Below are 23,742 nucleotides of genomic sequence, written 5' to 3'. Positions count from 1 at the left end.
TTTCAATATTGTCTATAAAAATTTAGAAGTCTAAATATATGGATTAAGAAAATATATAAGGAGAAAGAGAAGAGAAGAGAAGAGAAGAGAAGAGAAGAGAAGAGAAGAGAAGAGAAGAGAAGAGAAGAGAAGAGAAGAGAAGAGAAGAGAAGAGAAGAGAAGAGAAGAGAAGAGAAGAGAAGAGAAGAGAAGAGAAGAGAAGAGAAGAGAAGAGAAGAGAAGAGAAGAGGAAAAGAAAAGAAAAGAAAAGAAAAGAAAAGAAAGAAAGAAGAATAGAATAGAATAGAATAGAATAGAATAGAATAGAATAGAATAGAATAGAATAGAATAGAATAGAATAGAATAGAATAGAATAGAATAGAATAGAATAGAATAGAATAGAATAGAATAGAATAGAATAGAATAGAATAGAATAGAATAGGAGAGGAAAGGTATCACCACCCATCCATCGGGGGTGGGGGCTCACAAAACAAGAATCCAGGGGGTTAATTTACATTTTGCTTTAGGAGGGAGTGTCCGGGTATTTTCCCCAGTTTTACACTGCAGGGTACAACACTGTGAACCATGTGCCATCCTGTGCAGGAAGCCTCCGAAATCAATCGGGGGGTGGGGTGGGGGGTGCTTCGGGGGTCTTTGGGGGTCTCTGATGGTTTCTGACCTCGCCTAATGCCGTGGTGCTGTTTGGCCCTGCTCCTCGTGCTGGCGGAGCCGAGTCAGCGGTGCCTTATCAGAAGGAATCCTTATCAGAGGATCTGCTTCTGCCCAGCGCTTTCCCTTGTCTGGGCAGAAATCAGCCGGTTTAAGGCATCGGTCCCAGGGGATCAGGGACACGAGGAGCGCAGGGCTCAGCCAGAGTTCGCTCTGTCACACGGGGGACACCGGGAACCAGAGGGATCCGTGCCTGGCCCGACCCGCGGAGCTCCGGCGTTCCCGGCGCTTCGCAGGGCCCGGAGCCGCCGAGGGGGTCCCGGGATGCCCGGAGAGACTCGGGACCAGCGGGGCTGGGGAGGCCGACAGAGCTGGACCCGAGGGGTGTGGGACCCTCGGAAGTGTGGGACCCTCGGAAATGTGGGAGCCTATGAAATGTGGGAGCCTCGGAAATGTGAGACCCTCGGAAATGTGAGACCCTCGGAAATGTGGGACCCTCGGAAATGTGGGAGCCTCGGAAATGTGGGAGCCTCGGAAATGTGAGACCCTCGGAAATGTGAGACCCTCGGAAATGTGGGACCCTGAGCAGGATGGGACCCTCGACAGGGCGGGACCCTCGGAAATGTGGGACCCTCGGAAATGTGAGACCCTCGGAAATGTGAGACCCTCGGAAATGTGAGACCCTCGGAAATGTGGGACCCTGAGCAGGATGGGACCCTCGGCAGGGCGGGACACCCCCCGCCGCTGCTGTCACCTGCCCGCAGGTACCCCCGGCCGCCGCCCCTGCTCCGCCTCTTCCCGGGCTGCCGCCCCGCGCAGGGCAGGCGCCTCCGGAGGAAAGAATTACAAAAATGTTCCCTTTCAAAAGCCACAAGGAGCCAGCCCATCCCCGCGCCCAGGGGACGGGCACGGGCAGACACGGACACAAACAAAAATGCTCTTTATTCTGGCTGGGAGGGATTGCACAAATATGATCTCTGTGGGAAAGGGACTATCGAGTATCCTCTCTCTGACTCATGATTCCTGAGAAAAACGGATCCGCCGGGCTTTTCCTGATGTTCGGGGCACCTGGCCTGTGGCAGGGTCAGGGAGGGAGGTAATCTGGGGGTGCTGGGGTGGTGCAGGGCTGCAGGGATGGTATCAGGGTCACTGGGGTGGTGCCAGGGGTGCACCACAGCTGCAGATGCTTCCCGCACCTTTCCCAGGGAACTTCTTTATCATTTGGCTTCCTGGGAGCTGAGTTTCCCTCGGCAGCTCTGGAGCACAGCGAGGGGATCACGTTCAAGATCTGGCCCAGGTTGCCTCCAGCCACACTCCTGTTGTCCCCCGAGGCACATTGGGACAGGGCACAGGAGTGGACAGAGCTCTGCTCGGTCAGAGCCTGCTCCCAGGGCGCCCCAAGCCCCTGAACTTCCCACAGCCGCAGCTGTGGAGCATCTCCAGAGCTCTCCTTGGGTGCTGGAGGACGTGCAGATCTAACTGGAGCTGCAGGGCTCTGCCCTTTTGCCCAGCTGGCCAAAGATGAAGCTCCACTGCCGTTCTCTGAGGGTCAGGGTCAGCCATCTGCGCCATCCCCACTCCCAGGACGCAGGTGACAGGTGATCTGTGCCCCAGAGACCATCACTTGTTAACTGCCCCCCGTGACGTGGCTGCTCTGCCTGGGGTGGCTGAGCCTGTGCTCCCCAGCTGAGCCCGCTCAGCCCGTGGGGTGCCCGGCCACCAGCACCTTCAGCAGGACAGTGCCACACGCGTGGCCACTGTGGCCAGAGCAGATGTGGCCTCTGGGGACCTGCAGACCTGTGCCAATTGTGACAGCTCGTGGTGCTTGGCCAAGCACTCCCAAAATGTGCCCACGGGGGCTGCACACAGAGCAAAGGCAGATGTGCCTCTGCCAGGAGTGAAGGAGTCATGGAATCGTGGAATGGTTTGGTGGGAAGAGAATTCAAAGATCATCCAGATCCAACCTCCAGTGCCAAGGGCAGGGACACTTTCTGCTATCCCAGGTTGCCCCAAGCCCCATCCAGCCTGGCCTTGGGCACTGCCAGGGATCCAGGGGCAGCCACAGCTGCTCTGGGCACCTGTGCCAGGGCCTGCCCACCCTCACGGGGAGGAATCTCTTCCCAATACCCAGGGATCCAGGAGGTGCTCTGGAACGTGGGGTTTGCCGTGCTGTGGAGAGCTGGGGCACAGGGTATTCCAGTTGCACCAGAAGGGACCCAGAGCTTCCCCAGCAGGTCAGCTTTGGGCTGCAGGGAGGGGAGAGCTGAGTCCCCACCTCAGCTCAGCCTTCGGTTCTTGTGTTTTCCACTTTCAGCTTTGCCAGCAGCTGATCCTCAAATGTGGCCCTGGGCACAGAGGGGCTGTGGGTTGGATTGGGTGTGGTGGGATTACAAAATCCCAGACTCACAGAATCCCAGGATGGCTCAGGCTGGAAGGACCCATAGTGGAGGTCCTCAGGAAGGGTCACCACAGACCACTTGGCACGGATCGTGTCCAGAGGGTGCTGGAATATCTCTGGAGAGGGACACTCCACACCCTCTCTGGTCTCAGTTCCAGTGCTCCGTCACTGCACAGGAACAAAGTTCTTCCTCATCTTCAGGTGGAGCTTGCTGGGCGTCAGTCCCTGCCATTGCCTCATGTCCCAGTGGTTGGCACCACGGAGCAAAGCCTGGTTTGACACCTCCCTCCCTTGCACAGGTCCCCTCTCAGCTGTGTCTCCTCAGGGCTGCCCAGGCCAGCTCCATCAGCCCATCCCTCAGAGATGCCCCAGTCCCTCATCTCCCCAGCCAGAGATGGGAATGGAGCTGGGGAAGGGGCTGGAGCCCCAGGAGGGGCTGAGGGAGCTGGGAAGGGGCTGGAGAATTCCTGAGGGAGCTGGGAAGGGGCTCAGCCTTCAGCAAAGGAGGCTCAGGGGGAATTTCTGGCTCTGCACAAGTCCCTGGCAGGAGGGGACAGCCGGGGGGGTCGGGCTCTGCTCCCAGGGAACAGGGACAGGAGGAGAGGGAACGGCCTCAGGCTGGGCCAGGGCAGGTTTAGGAGGGATATTTGGAAAATTCCTCCTGGAGAGGGCTGCCCAGCCCTGGCCCAGCTGCCCTGGCAGTGGTGGAAGTGTTCCCATCCCTGGAAGAGTTCAGTAAACATGTGGATGTGACATCAGGGGACATGGGCTAGAAACGGCCTTGCTCGTGCTGGGGGAGCGTTTGGATCCCGTGGTCCCATCCCAAACGATTCCATGGGTGGGGAGGCAGGGAGGGAGGGAGGGAGGGAGGGAGGGAGGGAGGGAGGAAGGGAGGCAGGGAGGGAGGGAGGAAGGGAGGGAGGCAGGGAGGGAGGGAGGAGGGAGGGAGGGAGGGAGGGAGGGAGGGAGGGAGGGAGGGAGGGAGGGAGGGAGGGAGGGAGGGAGGGAGGGAGGGAGGCAGGCAGGGAGGGAGGGAGGGAGGCAGGGAGGGAGGGAGGCAGGGAGGCAGGGAGGCAGGGAGGAGACAGCGTGGCACAGAGGACAAGGTCCCCAGACCGGGGCTGGCCCTCCTGCTGTGGCCAGTGTTTCATATCCTGGAGGCCTCTGCTCAGCTCCTGCCCGCTCTGGGTGCTGCCAGAGCCCAGGGTGGCTTGTGCCCTGTCCTTGAGTGTCCCAAGTTGTGCCACAGTGCAGCAGCCGCGGGGGCACCGCGCTGGCACCGGCACCGTCGGGCGTTACCGATGCAGGCCAGTGACCCAGCACAGGCTGTTCCTCTTTGCCTCTCTGGAAGGGAGGATTGGATTTCCAGGATGAGAAGACTCCTGGGAGACGTTATTGTGGCTTTCCAGTAACTACAGGGAGCTATGAGGGAGCTGGAGAGGGACTTGGGACAAAGGCCTGGAGTGACAGCGTGAGGTGGAATGGCTTCAGATTGGAAGGACGTAGGTGTAGATCAGATATTGGAAAGAATTATTCCCTGTGAGGGTGGGCAGGCCCTGGCAGAGGGTGCCCAGAGAAGCTGTGGCTGCCCCTGGATCCCCAGAAGTGTCCAAGGCCAGGTTGGATGGAGTTTGGAACAGCCTGGTCTATAGGAAGGTGTCCCTGCCCATGGCAGGGGGTGGGACAAGAAGGCCCCTTCCCACCCAAACTGTTCCATGATTCTGTGACTTCTCTCCCATTAATTTGTCCCATCACTTTCTGAGCCCATGCAATTCTCTGGGCTCCACAGCAGGTTACGGAGAGGTGTCCCACAGCTCCTCCACACTTGTTCCCAGGCACCAGCTGTACCAGCTGTGGCCGAAAGTCCATTTTCCAGGACATTAGCAGGTTAATTAAGGCAAACAGCCCAAGGCAGCACATTTAAGGAGGGTAAGTTTCCTTCCATTAAACAGCAGTAGAATTATTCATCCCTGAAGTGCATGGAAGAGTGGCTGCGGGGCTGTTCCGCTGCGGGAGCGCTGCATGTGGGCTGAGCCAGCTCAGGACACAGGAGGGCAACAGGAGCAGGAGGGAGCGGAGGCTCCACTGTGGATGGACAGACTGAAATACGGCACAGCCGTGTCCACTCTCAGCTCCTGTGAGGATCCATCCCCACAGAGGCTGCGAGGAGGGAGGAAAAGCACAGCGAGAAACCAGACCACTCGGGCTGAGGCTCTTTGTACTCCAGACACTCCCGGAAAAGCAGGACGGGCTGAGGCATGGAGAACAAACACAGATGATGCGTCCCACCAGTGCCAGCGACACCCAACGCAGGCCTGGCATCCTGCCCATGCGGAAATCTGCTCTCCACGCTGTCCTGGCTTGAAAAGCCACAACCCACATACCCTCCTGCAAAGCTACTGAGGATATCTGGCACAGGCAAGAAAAGAGAGGCAGAGAATAAAAATACCACCCACAGCAACACCCATATGGAACAAAGACCTGCACTTAAACCTGTGTGAGGAAAATGAGGATGACACACTTCACCAAAATGGCCTGAGATAACCCAGGCTGGTTCTTCTGTTCCTGAAAGGAAACCAAAGAAAGAGGCACAATGCAATGCAACAACACTGCTTGGGGGGGAGGCACTTGAAAGCTGCATCTGATGTGGGTGGGTGGTGGTAAAGAAAAGAGATCACGAAGGAAATTCCCTCACTGGGATCATAAATGGTAAAAAAATTTAGAAAAAGAAAGACAAACACCAGCAGCAAAAGAAATATTCCCAATAGCAACATTCTTCCGCAAGGAAAAAAATCAAAAGGTTTTATAACTATTTTCTAAAAATATTAAGGAAATAAAGCCCCGTGTCCGGGTCGGGCACGCAGCGGCGCAGCAGCTGCAGGTACGTCAGGTTCTCGTGGGTGTTGGGGTCGAAGAAGCCCTTGGTGTCGTCACCGGGGTCAGAGAGGATCTGGTTCATCTCCTGGTCAAAGTAGCCACGCTTGTAGGCCACCTCCACGGGCAGGCGGTGGCTGTGCACGGGGTCGATGATGCCGCCCGTGGCGATCTGGGCCTCCAGCAGGCGGATGCCGTGGTCCCTGACGATCAGCTCCTTCTTCATGGCCTGGAACAGGGAGATTTTGTCGCCCGTGTAGGGGTCAGAGTAGCCCGTCACGGCCCGCTCGGCCGACAGCAGCTTCTCGTGCAGCTCGCTGCCCACCAGCCCAGAGGACACGGCCTCGTCCACCGACAGCTTCTGGTTCTTGACTGGGTCGACGATGAAGCCGGTGGCCGCCTGTGCCTCCAGCAGCACCAGCGCCGTGCCCTGCCTCAGGATGCCCTTCCACATGGCCTGGTAGATGCTCATCTTCTCCACCTTGCCAGGCTCGTCCTTGGAGGGCACCAGCACGCCGGCGATGACGCCCGTGCCGTCCAGGTAGCGCTTGACCGAGGTCATTTGCGTCACCTCCTGCACCGTCCTGGCGCCCTGCACCAGGTCGGCCAGCGTGCCCGTGTCGATGATGCCCGAGTCCAGCAGGTCCGAGGCGCTCACCTGCCTCCTGAGGCCCGTGAATTTCACGCTGCTGCTGCGCTGCGCCGCCTCCTCCACCAGGCGGGTGAGGAGCGTGGCCAGCTCGGCCAGCGCCAGGCTCCCAGCCCGCACCTGGCCCAGCAGCTCCCCTCGCTTCGCCTCGGACACAAACTTGGAGAAGAGGAGCTCCCACAGGGACACCTTCCTGCCGTGGAAGCCACCTGCCGACACCTCGACGGTGTGGGACTTGAGGGATCGCTCCAGCTCCAGCTCCAGCTCCCGCTCCTGGTCCCGTTTCTGTTCCCGTTCCTTCTGGGAATTTGAGGCATGGCCGTTCTGGCTGGGCTGGGCTGGGACCTCCCTTTCTGGGGACTTGGGGGCCACCTCGGCGCTGTGGCCCTGGGCCTCAGCCCTGGTGACAATGGCCGTGAGGAGGTCGATCATCTCCGCAATGGTGACCGTCCCCGCCTTGTAGCGGCGCAGGAGGTCCTGGCGCCGGTGGTCGGGGACGTAGCGGGAGAAGAGGAGCTCCCAGAGGGTGACGCTCTGGCCCTGGAAGAGCCCCACAGCCAGCGTGGTGCGGGCGGCCTGCAGGGCTTTGCGGGCATCCTCGGTCAGCTGGTAGAGCACGGAGCCCTTGTCCATCAGCTGCAGCATCAGCAGCCCCGTGTCCGGGTCGGGCACGCAGCGGCGCAGCAGCTGCAGGTACGTCAGGTTCTCGTGGGTGTTGGGGTCGAAGAAGCCCTTGGTGTCGTCGCCGGGGTCAGAGAGGATCTGGTTCATCTCCTGGTCAAAGTAGCCACGCTTGTAGGCCACCTCCACGGGCAGGCGGTGGCTGTGCACGGGGTCGATGATGCCGCCCGTGGCGATCTGGGCCTCCAGCAGGCGGATGCCGTGGTCCCTGACGATCAGCTCCTTCTTCATGGCCTGGAACAGGGAGATTTTGTCGCCCGTGTAGGGGTCAGAGTAGCCCGTCACGGCCCGCTCGGCCGACAGCAGCTTCTCGTGCAGCTCGCTGCCCACCAGCCCAGAGGACACGGCCTCATCCACTGAGAGCTTCTGGTTCTTGACTGGGTCGACGATGAAGCCGGTGGCCGCCTGTGCCTCCAGCAGCACCAGCGCCGTGCCCTGCCTCAGGATGCCCTTCCACATGGCCTGGTAGATGCTCATCTTCTCCACCTTGCCAGGCTCGTCCTTGGAGGGCACCAGCACGCCGGCGATGACGCCCGTGCCGTCCAGGTAGCGCTTGACTGAGGTCATTTGCGTCACCTCCTGCACCGTCCTGGCGCCCTGCACCAGGTCGGCCAGCGTGCCCGTGTCGATGATGCCCGAGTCCAGCAGGTCCGAGGCGCTCACCTGACTCCTGAGGCCCGTGAATTTCACGCTGCTGCTGCGCTGCGCCGCCTCCTCCACCAGGCGGGTGAGGAGCGTGGCCAGCTCGGCCAGCGCCAGGCTCCCAGCCCGCACCTGGCCCAGCAGCTCCCCTCGCTTCGCCTCGGACACAAACTTGGAGAAGAGGAGCTCCCACAGGGACACCTTCCTGCCGTGGAAGCCGCCTGCTGACACCTCGACGGTGTGGGACTTGAGGGATCGCTCCAGCTCCAGCTCCAGCTCCAGCTCCCGCTCCTGGTCCCGTTTCTGCTCCTGTTCCTTCTGGGAGTTTGAGGCACGGCTGTTCTGGCTGGGCTGGGCCGGGACCTCCCTTTCTGGGGACTTGGGGGCCACCTCGGCGCTGTGGCCCTGGGCCTCAGCCCTGGTGACAATGGCCGTGAGGAGGTCGATCATCTCCGCAATGGTGACCGTCCCCGCCTTGTAGCGGCGCAGGAGGTCCTGGCGCCGGTGGTCGGGGACGTAGCGGGAGAAGAGGAGCTCCCAGAGGGTGACGCTCTGGCCCTGGAAGAGCCCCACAGCCAGCGTGGTGCGGGCGGCCTGCAGGGCTTTGCGGGCATCCTCGGTCAGCTGGTAGAGCACGGAGCCCTTGTCCATCAGCTGCAGCATCAGCAGCCCCGTGTCCGGGTCGGGCACGCAGCGGCGCAGCAGCTGCAGGTACGTCAGGTTCTCGTGGGTGTTGGGGTCGAAGAAGCCCTTGGTGTCGTCGCCGGGGTCGGAGAGGATCTGGTTCATCTCCTGGTCAAAGTAGCCACGCTTGTAGGCCACCTCCACGGGCAGGCGGTGGCTGTGCACGGGGTCGATGATGCCGCCTGTGGCGATCTGGGCCTCCAGCAGGCGGATGCCGTGGTCCCTGACGATCAGCTCCTTCTTCATGGCCTGGAACAGGGAGATTTTGTCGCCCGTGTAGGGGTCAGAGTAGCCCGTCACGGCCCGCTCGGCCGACAGCAGCTTCTCGTGCAGCTCGCTGCCCACCAGCCCAGAGGACACGGCCTCGTCCACCGACAGCTTCTGGTTCTTGACTGGGTCGACGATGAAGCCGGTGGCCGCCTGTGCCTCCAGCAGCACCAGCGCCGTGCCCTGCCTCAGGATGCCCTTCCACATGGCCTGGTAGATGCTCATCTTCTCCACCTTGCCAGGCTCGTCCTTGGAGGGCACCAGCACGCCGGCGATGACGCCCGTGCCGTCCAGGTAGCGCTTGACCGAGGTCATTTGCGTCACCTCCTGCACCGTCCTGGCACCCTGCACCAGGTCGGCCAGCGTGCCCGTGTCGATGATGCCCGAGTCCAGCAGGTCCGAGGCGCTCACCTGCCTCCTGAGGCCCGTGAATTTCACGCTGCTGCTGCGCTGCGCCGCCTCCTCCACCAGGCGGGTGAGGAGCGTGGCCAGCTCGGCCAGCGCCAGGCTCCCGGCCCGCACCTGGCCCAGCAGCTCCCCTCGCTTCGCCTCGGACACAAACTTGGAGAAGAGGAGCTCCCACAGGGACACCTTCCTGCCGTGGAAGCCGCCTGCCGACACCTCGACGGTGTGGGACTTGAGGGATCGCTCCAGCTCCAGCTCCAGCTCCAGCTCCTGGTCCTGCTCCAGCTCCCGCTCCTGGTCCCGTTTCTGCTCCTGTTCCTTCTGGGAGTTTGAGGCACGGCTGTTCTGGCTGGGCTGGGCCGGGACCTCCCTTTCTGGGGACTTGGGGGCCACCTCGGCGCTGTGGCCCTGGGCCTCAGCCCTGGTGACAATGGCCGTGAGGAGGTCGATCATCTCCGCAATGGTGACCGTCCCCGCCTTGTAGCGGCGCAGGAGGTCCTGGCGCCGGTGGTCGGGGACGTAGCGGGAGAAGAGGAGCTCCCAGAGGGTGACGCTCTGGCCCTGGAAGAGCCCCACAGCCAGCGTGGTGCGGGCGGCCTGCAGGGCTTTGCGGGCATCCTCGGTCAGCTGGTAGAGCACGGAGCCCTTGTCCATCAGCTGCAGCATCAGCAGCCCCGTGTCCGGGTCGGGCACGCAGCGGCGCAGCAGCTGCAGGTACGTCAGGTTCTCGTGGGTGTTGGGGTCGAAGAAGCCTTTGGTGTCGTCGCCGGGGTCGGAGAGGATCTGGTTCATCTCCTGGTCAAAGTAGCCACGCTTGTAGGCCACCTCCACGGGCAGGCGGTGGCTGTGCACGGGGTCGATGATGCCGCCCGTGGCGATCTGGGCCTCCAGCAGGCGGATGCCGTGGTCCCTGACGATCAGCTCCTTCTTCATGGCCTGGAACAGGGACATCTTTTGTCCCGTGTAGGGGTGGGTGTAGCCTGTCACGGCTCTCTCGGCACTGAGTAGTTTGTTTTTCAGCTCGCTGCCCACCAGCCCAGAGGACACGGCCTCATCCACTGAGAGCTTCTGGTTCTTGACTGGGTCGATTATGAAGCCGGTGGCCGCCTGTGCCTCCAGCAGCACCAGCGCCGTGCCCTGCCTCAGGATGCCCTTCCACATGGCCTGGTAGATGCTCATCTTCTCCACCTTGCCAGGGTCAGCCTTGGAGGGCACCAGCACGCCGGCGATGCTCCCAGTTCCCTCAAGGTACCTCCTCACACTCTCTGTTTGTGCTATTTCTTGTGCTGTCTCTTTTCCTTTCTGGAGTTTTTCTATTGTTTCCTCTGTAATTATTTTTGCACTGAGCAGTTCTGATGCTGTAATTTGCTGTCGGATTCCCTGGAACCACACATCACTTCTGTCCTCTTCTTTTTCTCTAATGATCTTCAGTATTGTCTCAATGATTCCTTGCACAATGTGTTGGGATTCCGCTCTGTATTTTTTCACCAGCTCTTTTCTTTTCTCCTCAGTGATGTACTCGGAGCAGAGAAGTTCCCACAGCGATAACACCTGTCCCTTGTATTTTCCCACGGGCACCTGGACCTTGGTACACAGCAGGGCGTTTTTGGTTTGCTCATCAATGTAGAAATAGTCGCCCTCCTTTTCCAGGACCTGCAGCAGGTACAAGCCGCTCTCCCTGTCCTTGGCACACCTCTGCAGGAGCTGGCTGTAACTGATCTTCTCATGAGTGTTTGGATCTATAAAGCCTTTGCTGCCGTGGTCTGGATCTGAGAGCAGGAGGAACATGTCCTCGTCCAGGTGTCCACGCTTGTAGGCCACCTCCACGGGCAGGCGGTGGCCATGCCTGGGGTCAATGATGCCACCAGTGGCAAGCTGGGCCTCGAGCAGGCGGATGCCGTGATCTCTGACTATTATCTTCTGTCTTACAGCCTGGAAGAGAGATATTTTACTTCCTGTTTGAGGATCTGTGTATCCCGTCACGGCTTTCTCTGCCGACAGCAGCTGCTCACGCAGCTCGCTGCCCACCAGCCCGGACGAGATGGCCTCATCCACTGAAAGCTTCTGGTTGTTCCGGGGGTCCAGGAGGAAGCCGGTGGCCGCCTGTGCCTCCAGCAGCCCCAGTGCACATTGCTCTGTGAGGAGACCTTTCTTCAGCGCCTGGTAGATGCTCATCATCTCTTTCCTCAGTGGGAGGAGAACCCCAGCTATGCACCCAGTGCCGTCCAGGTACCTTTGGATGGTGTCCCTCTTTGTGAGGCTGGCAAGCGTGAGACTCCCATCCTGCAGCTGATCCAGAGTTTTCTTGTCAATTATCTCAGAGTTGAACAATTCTGATACCGACACCTCCCCCCGCAGTCCTTTGACCCTGAGGGCTTCTCCTCTTCGCTCTGTGTCCTCGATGATTTTTAAGATGAGGGATATCAGGTCTTCCAGCATTAGGGTTTTGCTTTTGTACTGCATCACCAGCTCTTTTCTTTTCTGCTCGGAGATGTAGTGAGAGCAGAGGACTTCCCAGACAGAAACGGTTTGGTCCTTAAACTTTCCAACTTTCACCTGAAGGGGCTTTGAGCGCAAAGCCTGTTTCGTGGACTCATCAATGTAGAAGTACTTTCCTCCCTCCTTTACAACTTGCAGCATGTACAACCCAGTCTCTGGGTCTTGGACACATCTCTCCAGGAGCTGCATATATGTCAGGTTCTCGTGGGTGTTGGGGTCGAAGAAGCCCTTGGTGTCATCGCCGGGGTCAGAGAGGATCTGGTTCATCTCCTGGTTGAAGTAGCCGCGCTTGTAGGCCACCTCCACGGGCAGGCGGTGGCTGTGCACGGGGTCGATGATGCCGCCCGTGGCGATCTGGGCCTCCAGCAGGCGGATGCCGTGGCTCTTCACAATCAGCCCTTGGTTCATGGCTTCAAACAGGGACATCGGGGCTTTGGTGTAGGGGTCAGTGTAGCCTGTCACGGCTCTCTCCGCAGAGAGCAGCTTTTCAAAAATCTCCCCTCCAATCAGACCCACCTTTAACGCTTCTTCCACTGAAAACTTCTTGTTTTTCTCAGGGTCAATGATGTATCCGGTGGCCGCCTGTGCCTCCAGCAGCACCAGGGCGGTCCCTGGCCTCAGGATGCCCTTCCACATGGCCTGGTAGATGCTCATCTTCTCATTGCTTGGCTGGATAAGGACCCCTGCTATGAAATTGCTGCCCTCCAGGTACCTGCGGACAGACTCCATTTCAGTGACTTCTTTGACTGTTTTCTTCCCCTGGTTGAGCTCATCGAGGGTTTTTTTGTCAATCAGCTGGGACTGGAAGAGGTCACTGGCGGAGACTCTTTTCCGCAGGCCTTTGAATGCAAACTTCTTGCCTTGTGCCTCAGTCTCTTGGATGATTGTGGTGATAATTGTTGTGATTTCCTGTAGCACTTCAGCCTTCTCATCTTTGTACTTCTGCACCAGCTCTCTTCTCTTGCTGTCAGAGAAGTATTCGGAGTTGAGGAGGTCCCAGACAGACACGGTCTGTCCTTTGAACCGCCCCACGTTGACACAAACGGTCACAGATTTCAGCACCTTCATGGTCTGCTCATCCACACAGAACATTGCGTTTTCTGACAGAGGGAGGAGCCACAGACCCGACTCAGCCTCACGAATGCACCGGTCCTTCAGCTGCTGGTAGGTCACGTTCTCCTTGGTGTTTGGGTCAAAAAAGACCTTGGTGCTGTCATCCAGCTGAGACAGGGTTTGGTTGAGGTCCTCGTCATAGAAGCCATGCCTGCAGGCAGCCTGGAGCGGCAGGTGGAGGTGGTGGATGGGATCAATGACCCCTCCCGTGGCCAGCTGGGCCTCCAGCAAGGGCACAGCCTCTGCCAGGGGGATGAGCTCTTTCCTGAGCGCTTGGCACAGGGAGATGGAGCTCCCGGTGTAGGGGTCTGTGTAGCCCGTCACCGCCCTCTCGGCCAGAAGGAGTTTTTCTGTAAGCTCTTCTCCAACCACAGCCGCTCTCACGGCGTCCCTCACGCTGAGCCTCCGGTTTGTTGCAGGGTCAGTCAGGTATCCTGTGGCTGCCTGAGCCTCCAGCAGCCTCAGAGCAGCCCCAGGGAGGAGGAGATTGTTTTTCATGGCATCATAGAAGCTCATCTTTTGTTTGGATTCCTCTATGAAGACCCCAGCAATGCTGCCTGTGCCCTTCAAGTACCTCTTTACACTCTCCATTGCAGCCACTTCTTCAGGAGTTCTTACACCCTGAGCCAGTTCTTCAAATGTCTTCTGAGAAATGATGCCGGTGTCCAGCAGCCAGACCACAGGGACACTGCCCCTCAGGCCTTCCAGGGAGATCTGGGTCCTGGCTTTCATCTCCATCTCCCCCACCAGCCTGAGCACAAGAGCAACCAGCTGCTCCAGCGACAGCTCCTCTGACCGGAACCTCTCCATGAAGTCTCCCCTCTGCTCCTGGGTGAAGTACCCTGAGTGCATGAGCTCCCAGAGGGAGACTCCTTTCTCCTTCACCACGGTTTCCTTGAAAATCCGTTGGATTTGCTCATCGGTGTAGGCAGGAGCAGCTGTCTGTGCCAGAGGCAGCAAGTGGAAGCCAGAGACATCGTCCTTCTGGCAGTGCTGGATGAGCTCAGCGTAGGTCACGCTCTCTTTGCTGTCCGGGAGGCAGAAGACTCTGTGGTCATCGCTGGGCTTGGAAAGGGCCTTGCTTGTGTCCTCATCCAGGCAGCCTCGCTGCTGGGCCGACTCGAGGGGGATGTAGTGGCCACACGTCGGGTCGATGATGCCTCCTGTGGCCATCTGCACCTCCATGAGCTGCATGGCCTGCTTGTCCGCGATCAGGCCCTTCTTCATCGCCTGGAAAAGGGGGATCTTCTTGCCCGTGAAAGGGTCCTTGTAGCCCGTCACAGCCCCTTCCGCGTGCTGCAGCTTCTCGTGGACGTCTGGCCCAATGACTCCCTCCCTGACGGCCTCATCCACACGGAGCTTCTGGTTGTTCACAGGGTCAATAATGAAGCCTGTGGCAGCCTGGGCCTCCAGCAGGGGCAGGGCTACTCCTGGCACCACGATGTTCTGCTTCATGGCCTCATAAATGCTCATTCTCTGGTTGGATGGCTGGAGCACAATCCCGCCAATGCTGCCCGAGCCGTAGAGGTACTTCCTGACAGAGTCCATGCGCAGGACTTGTTCTGGGGTGACGGATCCCTCCAGCACCTGCTCAAACAGGGCCCTGTCGATGACGCCGGTTTCCATCAGGTGATAAGCGCTGACATTGCCTCTCATGGCTGGGAACTTGATGGGGGCCCATTTCTTCATTTCCTCCTCCAACATGAGTCGGATTTGCTCCAGGCTGAGCTTCCTCAGCTGGAAGTGGTTGAAAATCTCCCGGCGCCTCCCCTCGCTGAAGTACTCGGAGTTCAGCAGGTCCCACACAGAGACCTTCTCCCCCCGTAAGCGCCCGAACCTGACGGGCAGCCAGGAGCTCCTGAACACCTGCCTGGTGGCCTCATCGATGAACTGCCGCTTCCTGCTGTTCAGAGGGAGCAGGCAGAGCCCGGTGGAGGGCTCGGTGATGCATTTCTCCTTCAGCTGCAGGTACGTCAGGTTCTCGTGGGTGTTGGGGTCGAAGAAGCCCTTGGTGTCATCACTGGGGTCAGAGAGGATTAAATTCATCTTCTTGTCGAAGTAGCCACGCTTGTAGGCCACCTCCACGGGGATGCGGTGGCTGTGCACGGGGTCGATGATGCCGCCCGTGGCGATCTGGGCCTCCAGCAGGCGGATGCCGTGGTCCCTGACGATCAGCTCCTTCTGCATGGCCTGGAACAGGGAGATTTTGTCACCTGTGTACGGATCTCTGTAGCCAGTGACAGATTTCTCCGCAGCCAGCAGCTTGTCGTAAACGTCTGGGCCAATGACGTTCGCTCGTAAAGCCTCATCCACGGAATACCTCTTGTTGGCAGCTGGGTCAATGACAAACCCTGTGGCAGCCTGTGCCTCCAGGAGGATCAGAGACGTTCCTGGCCTCAGAAGTCCCTTCCGCTTTGCCTGGTAGATGCTGATCTTCTCCTGGGAGTCGGGGAGCAGCAGCCCACCAATGCTTCCCGTGCCCTGCAGGTACTTCCTGACAGTGTCCATGCTGGTGACTTCTTTGGCCGATGTTTCTCCCTCTTTGAGTTTTTTAAACAAGTCTTTGTTGATAATTTCCGAGCTCAGGAGCTGGTCAGCCGTCACCTGCTCCCTCAGGCCCTTGAAGGTGACATTGGCAGTGGCAGCCTTTTCCTCAACGGCGGCTCTGATGGCCTCTCCCAGTCCTTGCAGGGAGAGCGTTCCTGCCAGGAGCTGCCGAGCGAGCAAAGCTCTTTGCTCGCCCTGGATGTAGTCAGAGAAGAGAAGTTTCCAGAGAGACACCGACTTGCCCTTGAATTTCCCGACAGCGATGGGTACCTGTGTGTTTTCCAGAGCTGTCTGGGTCCTGTGGTCAAGGAAGGCGAGTGTTCCCTGGGATCCTTCACTGCCGTCCCCACCGAGCGGCAGCAGCAGGAGCCCTGTGCTGGGATCGGTGACGCAGCGCTGGAGCAGCTCTGCGTAGCTCAGCTTCTCCTTGGAGCCAGGGTCGAAGAACCCCTTGACGTCGTCAGGAGGGCTGGAGAGGAGCTGTCCGGTGGCCTCGTCCAGGTACCCCCACTCGCAGGCTGTCTCCATGGGGACACGGAGGTGCCTGCCTGGAGCGATGACACCCCCCGTGGCCACCTGAGCCTCCAGAAGGCAAAGGCCATGATCCCTGGGAACAAAGCCCTTCCTGATGGCTTGGAACAGGGAGAGCATTTCTCCGGTGGAGGGGTCCCTGTATCCAGTGATGGATTTCTCAGCTGAAGACAGTTTCTCATAAAGCTCTGGGCCGATAAGACCGACCCTGACAGCCTCATCCACTGAGTAGCTTTTGTTCTTTAGGGGGTCTGTCAGGCTACCGGTGGAGGCCTGGACTTGCAGGAGCATGAGAGCAGCCCCAGGCACGAGGAGATGCTCCCTCAGTGCCTGGTAAAGGCTTTTCTGCTCCCCGGAGGGCAGCACAACACCAGCCACGCTCCTCGTCCCACGCAGGAAGTGCTGAACAATGTCATTCTCTGCCACCTCCTGGGCAGAGACTCTTCCCTCCTCAAGGCCTCGGAACACATCGGAGCTGATGATGCCAGAGTCCATCAGGTCCCTGCTGCTCACCCTCCCTCCCAGCCCTGGGAATGTGATCTGCAGCGGCAAGAGGAGGAAGCCTGAGGCTGGATCCACAACACACCTCTTCCTCAGCTCTGAGTAAGTGACCTTCTCCATTGTGCTGGGGTCAAGGAACACTTTGCTGTCCTCGTGGCTGGGGTCAGAGCCAAGCTGGCTCATCTCTTCATCCAGATATCCCCTCTCACAGGCCACATCTGCCGGCAGCCGGCCACCGCTGGCCGGGTCGATGACGCCTCCAGTTGCCATCTGGGCCTGGAGCAGGCGAATGCCCTGCTCCCTCCCCACCAGCTCCTTCTGGATGGCCTGGTAGAGGGAGATTTTCTCTTCTGTGTAGGGGTCCACAAAGCCAGTAGCAGCTCTGTCTGCCGAGAGCAGCCTCTCCTTCAGCTCCAGCCCCACCAGCCCCGTCCGCACGGCTTCTGCCACGGGGACACGGCGGCTCCTCAGCGGGTCGGAGATGGAGCCCGTGGCTGCCTGGGCCTCGAGGAGGCAGAGGGCCGAATCCAGGCTCAGCAGATGCTCTCTGGTGGCCTCATAAAAGCTCATTATCCTCTTTGAAGCCTCTACGTAGACGCCTGCAATGCTGCCAGCTGTCTCCGAGGGCTCCCTGGGAGCCTCCAGACCCACCACGTCCCTGCCAGCTGCTTTTTGCTGTTTGCACGGCATCGTGTCCTGGCACAAGCGGTTTGTCCCTGACACGTCTTCCCCGGGAGAGCCGGGAACAGCGTGGCCATTCACTGCTGGCTTGCTCTCCATCCTCCTGCTGCACGCCTTCCACAGCGCTCAGGACTCTGGAGAGAGAGGACAGAGACGGAAAGCTCAGTGAGAAATCAACTTCTTCGTGGCTTGCATGTTAAACACGGGGAAATCAGAAACATAAATATTCTCAGGCGGGAGGAAGCGACAGCCAAAGGCTGAACGTGTCCAAACCTGATGTGCCATCCTGAGGGATCTGGCCAAACTCAAGGAGTCAGTGGATGAGAAGCTCCACGTGCCCTGTCCAAGTGCACAGGAACTCCCAAACCCCCTGTGCCTTGAGCTCATCCCCCAGGGTGGGCAGCAGGGGAGGGGGATTCTGCCCCTGTGCCCAGCTGAGACCCCACCTGCAGAGCTGCCCCAGCCCTGGGGAACAGCAGCACAAGGAGCTGGAGCTGCTGGAGAGAGCCCAGAGGAGGCCCCGGAGCTGCTCCGGGGCTGGAGCCCCTCTGGAGCCAGGCTGGGAGAGCAGGGGGTGCTCACCTGGAGAAGAGAAGCTCCAGGGAGAGCTCAGAGCTCCTTCCAGGGCCTGAAGGGGCTCCAGGAGAGCTGGAGAGGGACTGGGGACAAGGCACGGAGGGACAGGAGCCAGGGAATGGCTCCCAGTGGCAGAGGGCAGGGCTGGATGGGATCTTGGGCAGGAATTGTTCCCTGTGGGGGTGGGCAGGCCCTGGCACAGGTGCCCAGAGCAGCTGTGGCTGCCCCTGGATCCCTGGAAGTTTTCCAGGCCAGGTTGGACACTGGGGCTTGGAGCAGCCTGGTCCCATGGAAGGTGTCCCTGCCCATGGCACAGGGTGGGACTGGATGGGCTTTAAGGTCCCCTTCCAGCCAAACCATTCCATGATTGTGTGATTCTCGGGTTGCTGGCATGCAGGTCCATGTGCTCCCACAGGGCTGCTGCACGAACCCCCCTGTCCTTCCATTGTCCCCCTTCTCACCCTGTCCAAGGAAGGCAGAGGCTCCATCCCAGTGAGCAGTGGCCACCAGGAAAAGAGCCAGGGCTACCTCAGGGTGAGATTGCACCTAATCCACACCTGCCCTCCTGCTGGCAAAGCTGCAGGATGCACTTGTGTCAGAGACTGAAATAGTTAATGCCTCAAACACTGACATAAAATTTTGCCCATTGAAGCCCACCCCTCCCTAAGGAATGGAACTTTGGACTGAAACTCAAGCTTCTGAGATTAGATAAAGGGAAACCCATTCTTCAGGGGAGAAGTAAACAAGTAAACAAGGAAAAGTATGTGGGCCAAACCCAGCAGCCGTGCTAAGAATCATCTCTGGCTTGCTTTGGCCATAGCCCACAGACCCATCTGCTGGGAGCAGCTTTGCACAGATTTCCCCCTCAGCCGAGGTGGGTGGAGGAAGTTTCAGTGTGTTGTAATCTCCGCTCAGGGCAGTGAACCTCTCTTCCCTTACACAAACTGGCTGTGGGAGCCCTGGGAAGGCCACATCCACGGGACATTTATGTGAGGGGCAGCTGAGGAGGTGCCTTCACCCATCAGAGACCCCCAGAGTCATTCCTGAGGCACCACAGGACCGCACGTGACAAATCCAGAGTCTGTTTAAGAGACCACGGCAATCCCAGGGGGGATTTCCTCCCTGGCCTGAGCGTATACGAACCCATGGGATTCTGCTTCCCAGGGAGACCTTCACCACCAAGAAGATCAGCTGGAGAGGGGATCAATGGTTGGGATCCACGAATGGTGATATTTTCTTTATTCTTGTCTCTGTCACTCTCTTTCTGTCCACCCACCTATTTTCTATTTCTTTCTCCTTCTCTCTCGCATGTTTACTGTCAAATAAAACTCACACTATTGACTTTGGCATATGGTCTGGTTTGCACCTCGATCAGGCAGAGGCATTCCTAATAACTCTAAAAACTGGATCCCGATAACTTGGACCCGCCACAGCCGCGGCACCGGGCCGTGAGCAGCGGGAGGTTGGAGGGTGCTCACGATCGAGCACGGGCGTGCCGGGCTCCGGGAGCTGCGGTCACCCAGTGCCCCCGGGCAGCGAAGCCTCCCTGTGCCAGCGCCCCGCTCCTGCAGCGCTGCAGCACCTCCTGCAACGCTGCAGCACCTCCTGCAGCGGGGGGCTTCAGCAGCGAGGGGCAGCTCCGGTGGCTCGTTCCCTCGTGAGCTCCATCCCCGAGGGCAGAGCGCCAGCCCCGGGGCGAGCGGGGTCTGTCAGGGCTTGCACTGGCCCTCAGGGGCGGGCGAGGCACGGGCCAAGCGCCAAGAGGACCCAGGAGATGCCCCAGCCCAAGCTCCTGCAGCCGGGCAGGGGGGGCACGGTGCTGCCCACCGGGATCTCTGGGCTCGGCTGCCTCGAGGTATCCAGCATGCAGAACCCCAGGGAGAGCCGGTGCCACACGGAACCTCCCGCAGGGGTCACATCGAGGGGGGACAGTGCGGAGCGGCTGTGTCTCATTGCCCAGAGCTCACAGACCCGGCTCCTCCCCGGCTCCACGCGTGCAAACAAGCGCTGGCAGCGAAAAGCAGCCTGACGGTGCCGGTGGGTGCTGTGCCCGGGCCCTGCCCACCCCAGGAGCCGCCTCTCCAGCGGGGCTCCGTGCACCCGGCTTCGTCCGCACGTGTTCCTCCAGCTCGTTCCGTGCCCCCCGGCCAAGCCAGCAGCTTTTCCTTTCGCTTGCTCCCCTGTCCCAGCCGTGCCCCGGGCTCGCTGCCCGGCCCGGGGAAAGGTCTCGGCAGGAGCCGGCTCCCTCCACCCGGTGATGTCAGCGCGGCTCGGATCTGCCCAGGCAGAGCTGTTTGTGTTCGCAGGATCAGGATCGCGCCCGGCTCCCGTGCCAGGAGCTGCGGACGGGCGGGAGGCCCCGGGGCTGCTGCCGCCCCCGGGAAGGACTGGGAGAGGGGAGGGGGACTCGGGGGTCCCTGCCTGGGGGAAGGGGGGTCCAGCTGCTGCCTGAGAGCCGGGACAGCTGCTCCGTCCTGCGCTGTGGGCCGGCAGCGAGGGGCTCCGCTGCCTCCTGTGTCCCACGGGCCCACAGCTGCTGCCTACGCGTGCATCCTGTGCCATGCACATGCAAAACACCTGCGGGGCTGGCGGCACCTGCCAGCAGCTCTGTCCGCCCCGCTCCTGCGGCCGCGAAAGCCGCTGCCGGCCCCGCAGCCCGTTCCTGGCAGAGATGCCGGGCTGGAGGCACCGGCCGTGCTGCCCTCGGGAGGAGCTGGGCTCAGCCCGGCCGTGACGCGGCCACGGCAGCGGTGGCAGCGCCGGTGTGGCTCCGGTGTGGCTCCGGTGTGGTTCTCGCGTCCGGACAGCCCCAGGCAGGTCCCCACACGTTCCCAGAACCGAACTGGCCGCCGGCACCGGAATCAGATGGAATCCGGCCCATAAATGTGGAAGTTTGAAAGCCTGGGCGGCTGAGGAATCAAAGGGGGGTGTTGCCCCCCTCCCCTCCCCGGGCGGGGGTAGGAGGTGGGCGTGCAGCAGGGAAAGGGCTCCACTCCCTTTCCTCAGAAGGCGTCAGCCCCATCGGAAACTTTGAGTAACCGACTTTGCCGACGAAGGCAGGGAGATTCCTGGCAGAGGTGTTGGCACCTGCCACCCTCCCCGGGGCCACGGTCTCTCCCCGACGCGGGCAGCGCTCCCTGGCAGCCGCAGCCGCTGCTCCGCGGCTTTCGCTCCCGGCTGCGTCACGGAAGGCGCTGGCAGCGGTGTGAGCCACGGCCCCGCACAGCCACGGCTACCCACGGTCACCCCAGCACAGCCACGGTCACACACGGGAATCCCGGCACAGCCACGGCCACCCACGGGAATCCCAGCACAGCCACGGCCACCCACGGGAATCCCAGCACAGCCACGGCCCCGCACAGCCACGGCCACCCACGGTCACCCCAGCACAGCCACGGTCACACACGGGAATCCCAGCACAGCCACGGCCCCGCACAGCCACGGCCACCCACTGTCACCCCAGCACAGCCACGGTCACCCACGGGAATCCCAGCACAGCCACGGCCCCGCACAGCCACGGCCACCCACGGGAACCCCGCCACAGCCACGGCCCCGCACAGCCACGGCCACCCACTGTCACCCCAGCACAGCCACGGTCACCCACGGGAATCCCAGCACAGCCACGGCCCCGCACAGCCACGGCCCCGCACAGCCACGGCCACCCACGGGAGCCCCAGCACAGCCACGGCCCCGCACAGCCACGGCCACCCACGGGAGCCCCGGCACAGCCACGGGAGCCCCCGCACGGGGCCATTCCTCGCACACTCGGCGGTGCTGCTGCCCCACGGCCCGCGGGACAATCCGCACGTCTGCACCCGCAAGGAGCACCCGGAGAGCGGCACCGGCTGCGGAGGGAGCGGCTGCCGGGGGCCCCAGGGAGCGCCCGGGAGAAAGGACTGGTTTTACTGGCAGAGTGCGGGACACGGTGTCTGGAGAGGGTGGCGGAGGAGTTGTGTGTCTGCTGGGGCAGGGACTGCAGAGTGCCGGGAGAGGCTGGGGCTGGGGGTGGGATCTTGGCGGGGCCGGGGAGCGTCTGCAGGGTGGTGTCTCGTGGGACAGGCTGAGGCCGGCGCTGTTTTGGGGAGGGAGAGCAGTAGGGAAGTTTTCTGGGGCAGTGACGGAGGGTGACGGGAACAGGGAGGGCAGCTGGGGCGCGCTTTGGGGGGCCCTGCTCTGAGCGGGCTGGGGGCAGCTCAGCACCCCTTCCCAGGCAGTGCTGCCTGCCCGGCCGCCCCAGGCCCGCAGTGCTGGGGTCCTGCCCGGTGCCCGAAGGGGGCTGCTGATGGAGTCGCACCCTGTCCACGGGGACAACCGCACCGCACCGTGGACCCACCTCACCGGGTGCTGTGGGAGGGTGCTGCCAGTCCTCCGCCTGCCCTGTCCCACCGCCCGCCCCTTCCTCAGCCGAGCCCGCCCGTGCCATCGGAGCCTCGAGGCATCACCGGCTCTTCCCGGGAGCCATCCTGCCCGGGCGGCCGTGCCTTCCTGTCCTGCTCCTGGGACGTGCCGGGCTCAGGGACCGCCGTCCTCCCACCTCCCCAGCACTGCCGGGGGTGCCCCAGCCCCGAGCGGCTGCTGCCCTACGCGGTCCCACCCCGGCACCGGGAGCGCTGCCGCATTCCTGCCATACCGGGGATCGCGAGTGCGCTCCTGTCGCCTGCAGCTCCCGGCACGGCCGGAGTGCCCGGAGCTCCGCTCCGCCCGAGCTCTCCTACCTGCGCACGGCGCTCGCACAACGGGCTGCCCTGGCAGGTGCCCGGAGTTCTCCGCTGCTTCCTGCCCGCGACCAGCGCACCTTTAAAACCTGGCCCTTCCCCGCCCCTGGGGATGACACAACGGCCCAGCCCTTGCAGAAACTCGCGGGCCAGCCCTCCCCACGGCTCGCTCCGGGAGCTGGGGTCCCTCCTTGCAGGGGTTCCCTGGTCCCCAAATGGCTGCGCTGCAGGAGGTGGCCCTGTCCCCGTGGGCTGTGCCCTCCGCAGAGGAGGTGAGGGCGAAGGGCAGAGACCTTCCCGCCCAGGGTCAGCACTGCCTTCGTCCCCAGCAGCTCCTCATCCTTCTCTCCATCACCCCCCAAGCCCTCCCCACATCCAGCGGGGCCCCGGTGCCTCTCTGCAGTGGTCGGACCCCGGGCTGCAGGTGCAGGGCTAACCCTGGCACCATGGCAGCTGGGGTAGAGAGGGGGACCCTTCGCTGCTCCCCCCAGTCTTGCCCACGCCCCTGGATGTGTATGAAGCGTGAATTGCCCAAAACATGCCCAAACCATCCCGTTGCTGCTTGAGTCACCCAAACACCCCTGCCCTGCTTCCGTCACCAGCTCCACACCCTCTCTCCAGACCCTGCAGCCAGCGCCTGCTCCCCCCCGGGCACCCTGAGCTCTCTCCCCGGTGCCACAGGTACCTGGGCCCTGCAAGAGCAGCGGGTACCACACAGGGCAAAGAGGCCTTTGGGGCCACCGGGGCAGGGGGGTCGTGCCACAGCCTCCTCCCCGCCACCCTGCAGGGCGAGGTGCTGCGGGAAGGATGCGGCACTTGGGCAAGATGTTTATGGTGTGTGGGAGTGTGTTGTCTGGACAGGTGCCGGTATCCAGGCACGGGGCTGAGCCCACGATGCGGCGTGCCACGGGCCAGCGGGCACAAAGCCCTGGTGCCTGCTGTGGGTGCAGGCAGTCCTGGTGGTGCAGCCCAGGTGGAAGGGCATTCCCATTGGAATGGTGCTGCCAAACGCCTGGGCAGGGTGGTCCCCCGTGCCTGCTGCTTGGGCAGGGCCAAGCTGGTGGTCCAGAAGGGCAGAGGAACCTGGGCAGGGTCACCTGGGGCACGCAGAGAACCAAGAGAGGCGCTGGCTGGCACAATGCCCTGGACTCGTGGGGCGATGTCTGAACAGGGCCGGTGAGAGGGGCAGGGGCTGCATCCTCCCTGGTGGGGCGGTGGCTGCCACCGAACCCATCCCTGCTCCTGTGGCCCATGGAGAGGCAGCTGTGTCCCAGAAACCGGCACAAGCTTCTGAGGGCTGCCCAGGCGTTGGCTGAGGTGGATTAAGGCTG

The 23,742-nt window shown here is 61.3% G+C and overlaps 1 protein-coding gene across 2 annotated transcripts; it reads right to left on the bottom strand.

Moving 5' to 3' along the window:
• Positions 1-5,732: 5,732 nt before the first annotated feature.
• EPPK1 (epiplakin 1) lies at positions 5,733-22,511 on the bottom strand. Of its 2 annotated transcripts, none has more exons than XM_088059245.1 (2): positions 22,412-22,511; positions 5,733-17,254 (listed from the first exon to the last, which is right to left on the bottom strand). In XM_088059245.1, exon 2 carries the CDS (start codon positions 17,217-17,219, stop codon positions 5,856-5,858), a length of 11,364 nt encoding a protein of 3,787 aa, XP_087915371.1. In that variant the 5' UTR covers positions 17,220-17,254; positions 22,412-22,511; the 3' UTR covers positions 5,733-5,855. The 2 variants fall into 2 exon arrangements, with proteins under 2 accessions (XP_087915371.1, XP_087915413.1); XM_088059287.1 differs by having other exon boundaries at positions 22,327-22,446.
• Between the last annotated feature and the right edge of the window lie 1,231 nt (positions 22,512-23,742).

This window comes from Pseudopodoces humilis, chromosome 1 (assembly GCF_049639895.1).
Source record: "Pseudopodoces humilis isolate 2021_Gansu_Grassland_sample_001 chromosome 1, ASM4963989v1, whole genome shotgun sequence".
Taxonomy (NCBI): Eukaryota; Metazoa; Chordata; class Aves; order Passeriformes; family Paridae; genus Pseudopodoces; species Pseudopodoces humilis.
This window is presented reverse-complemented; position numbering and strand designations above follow the sequence as displayed.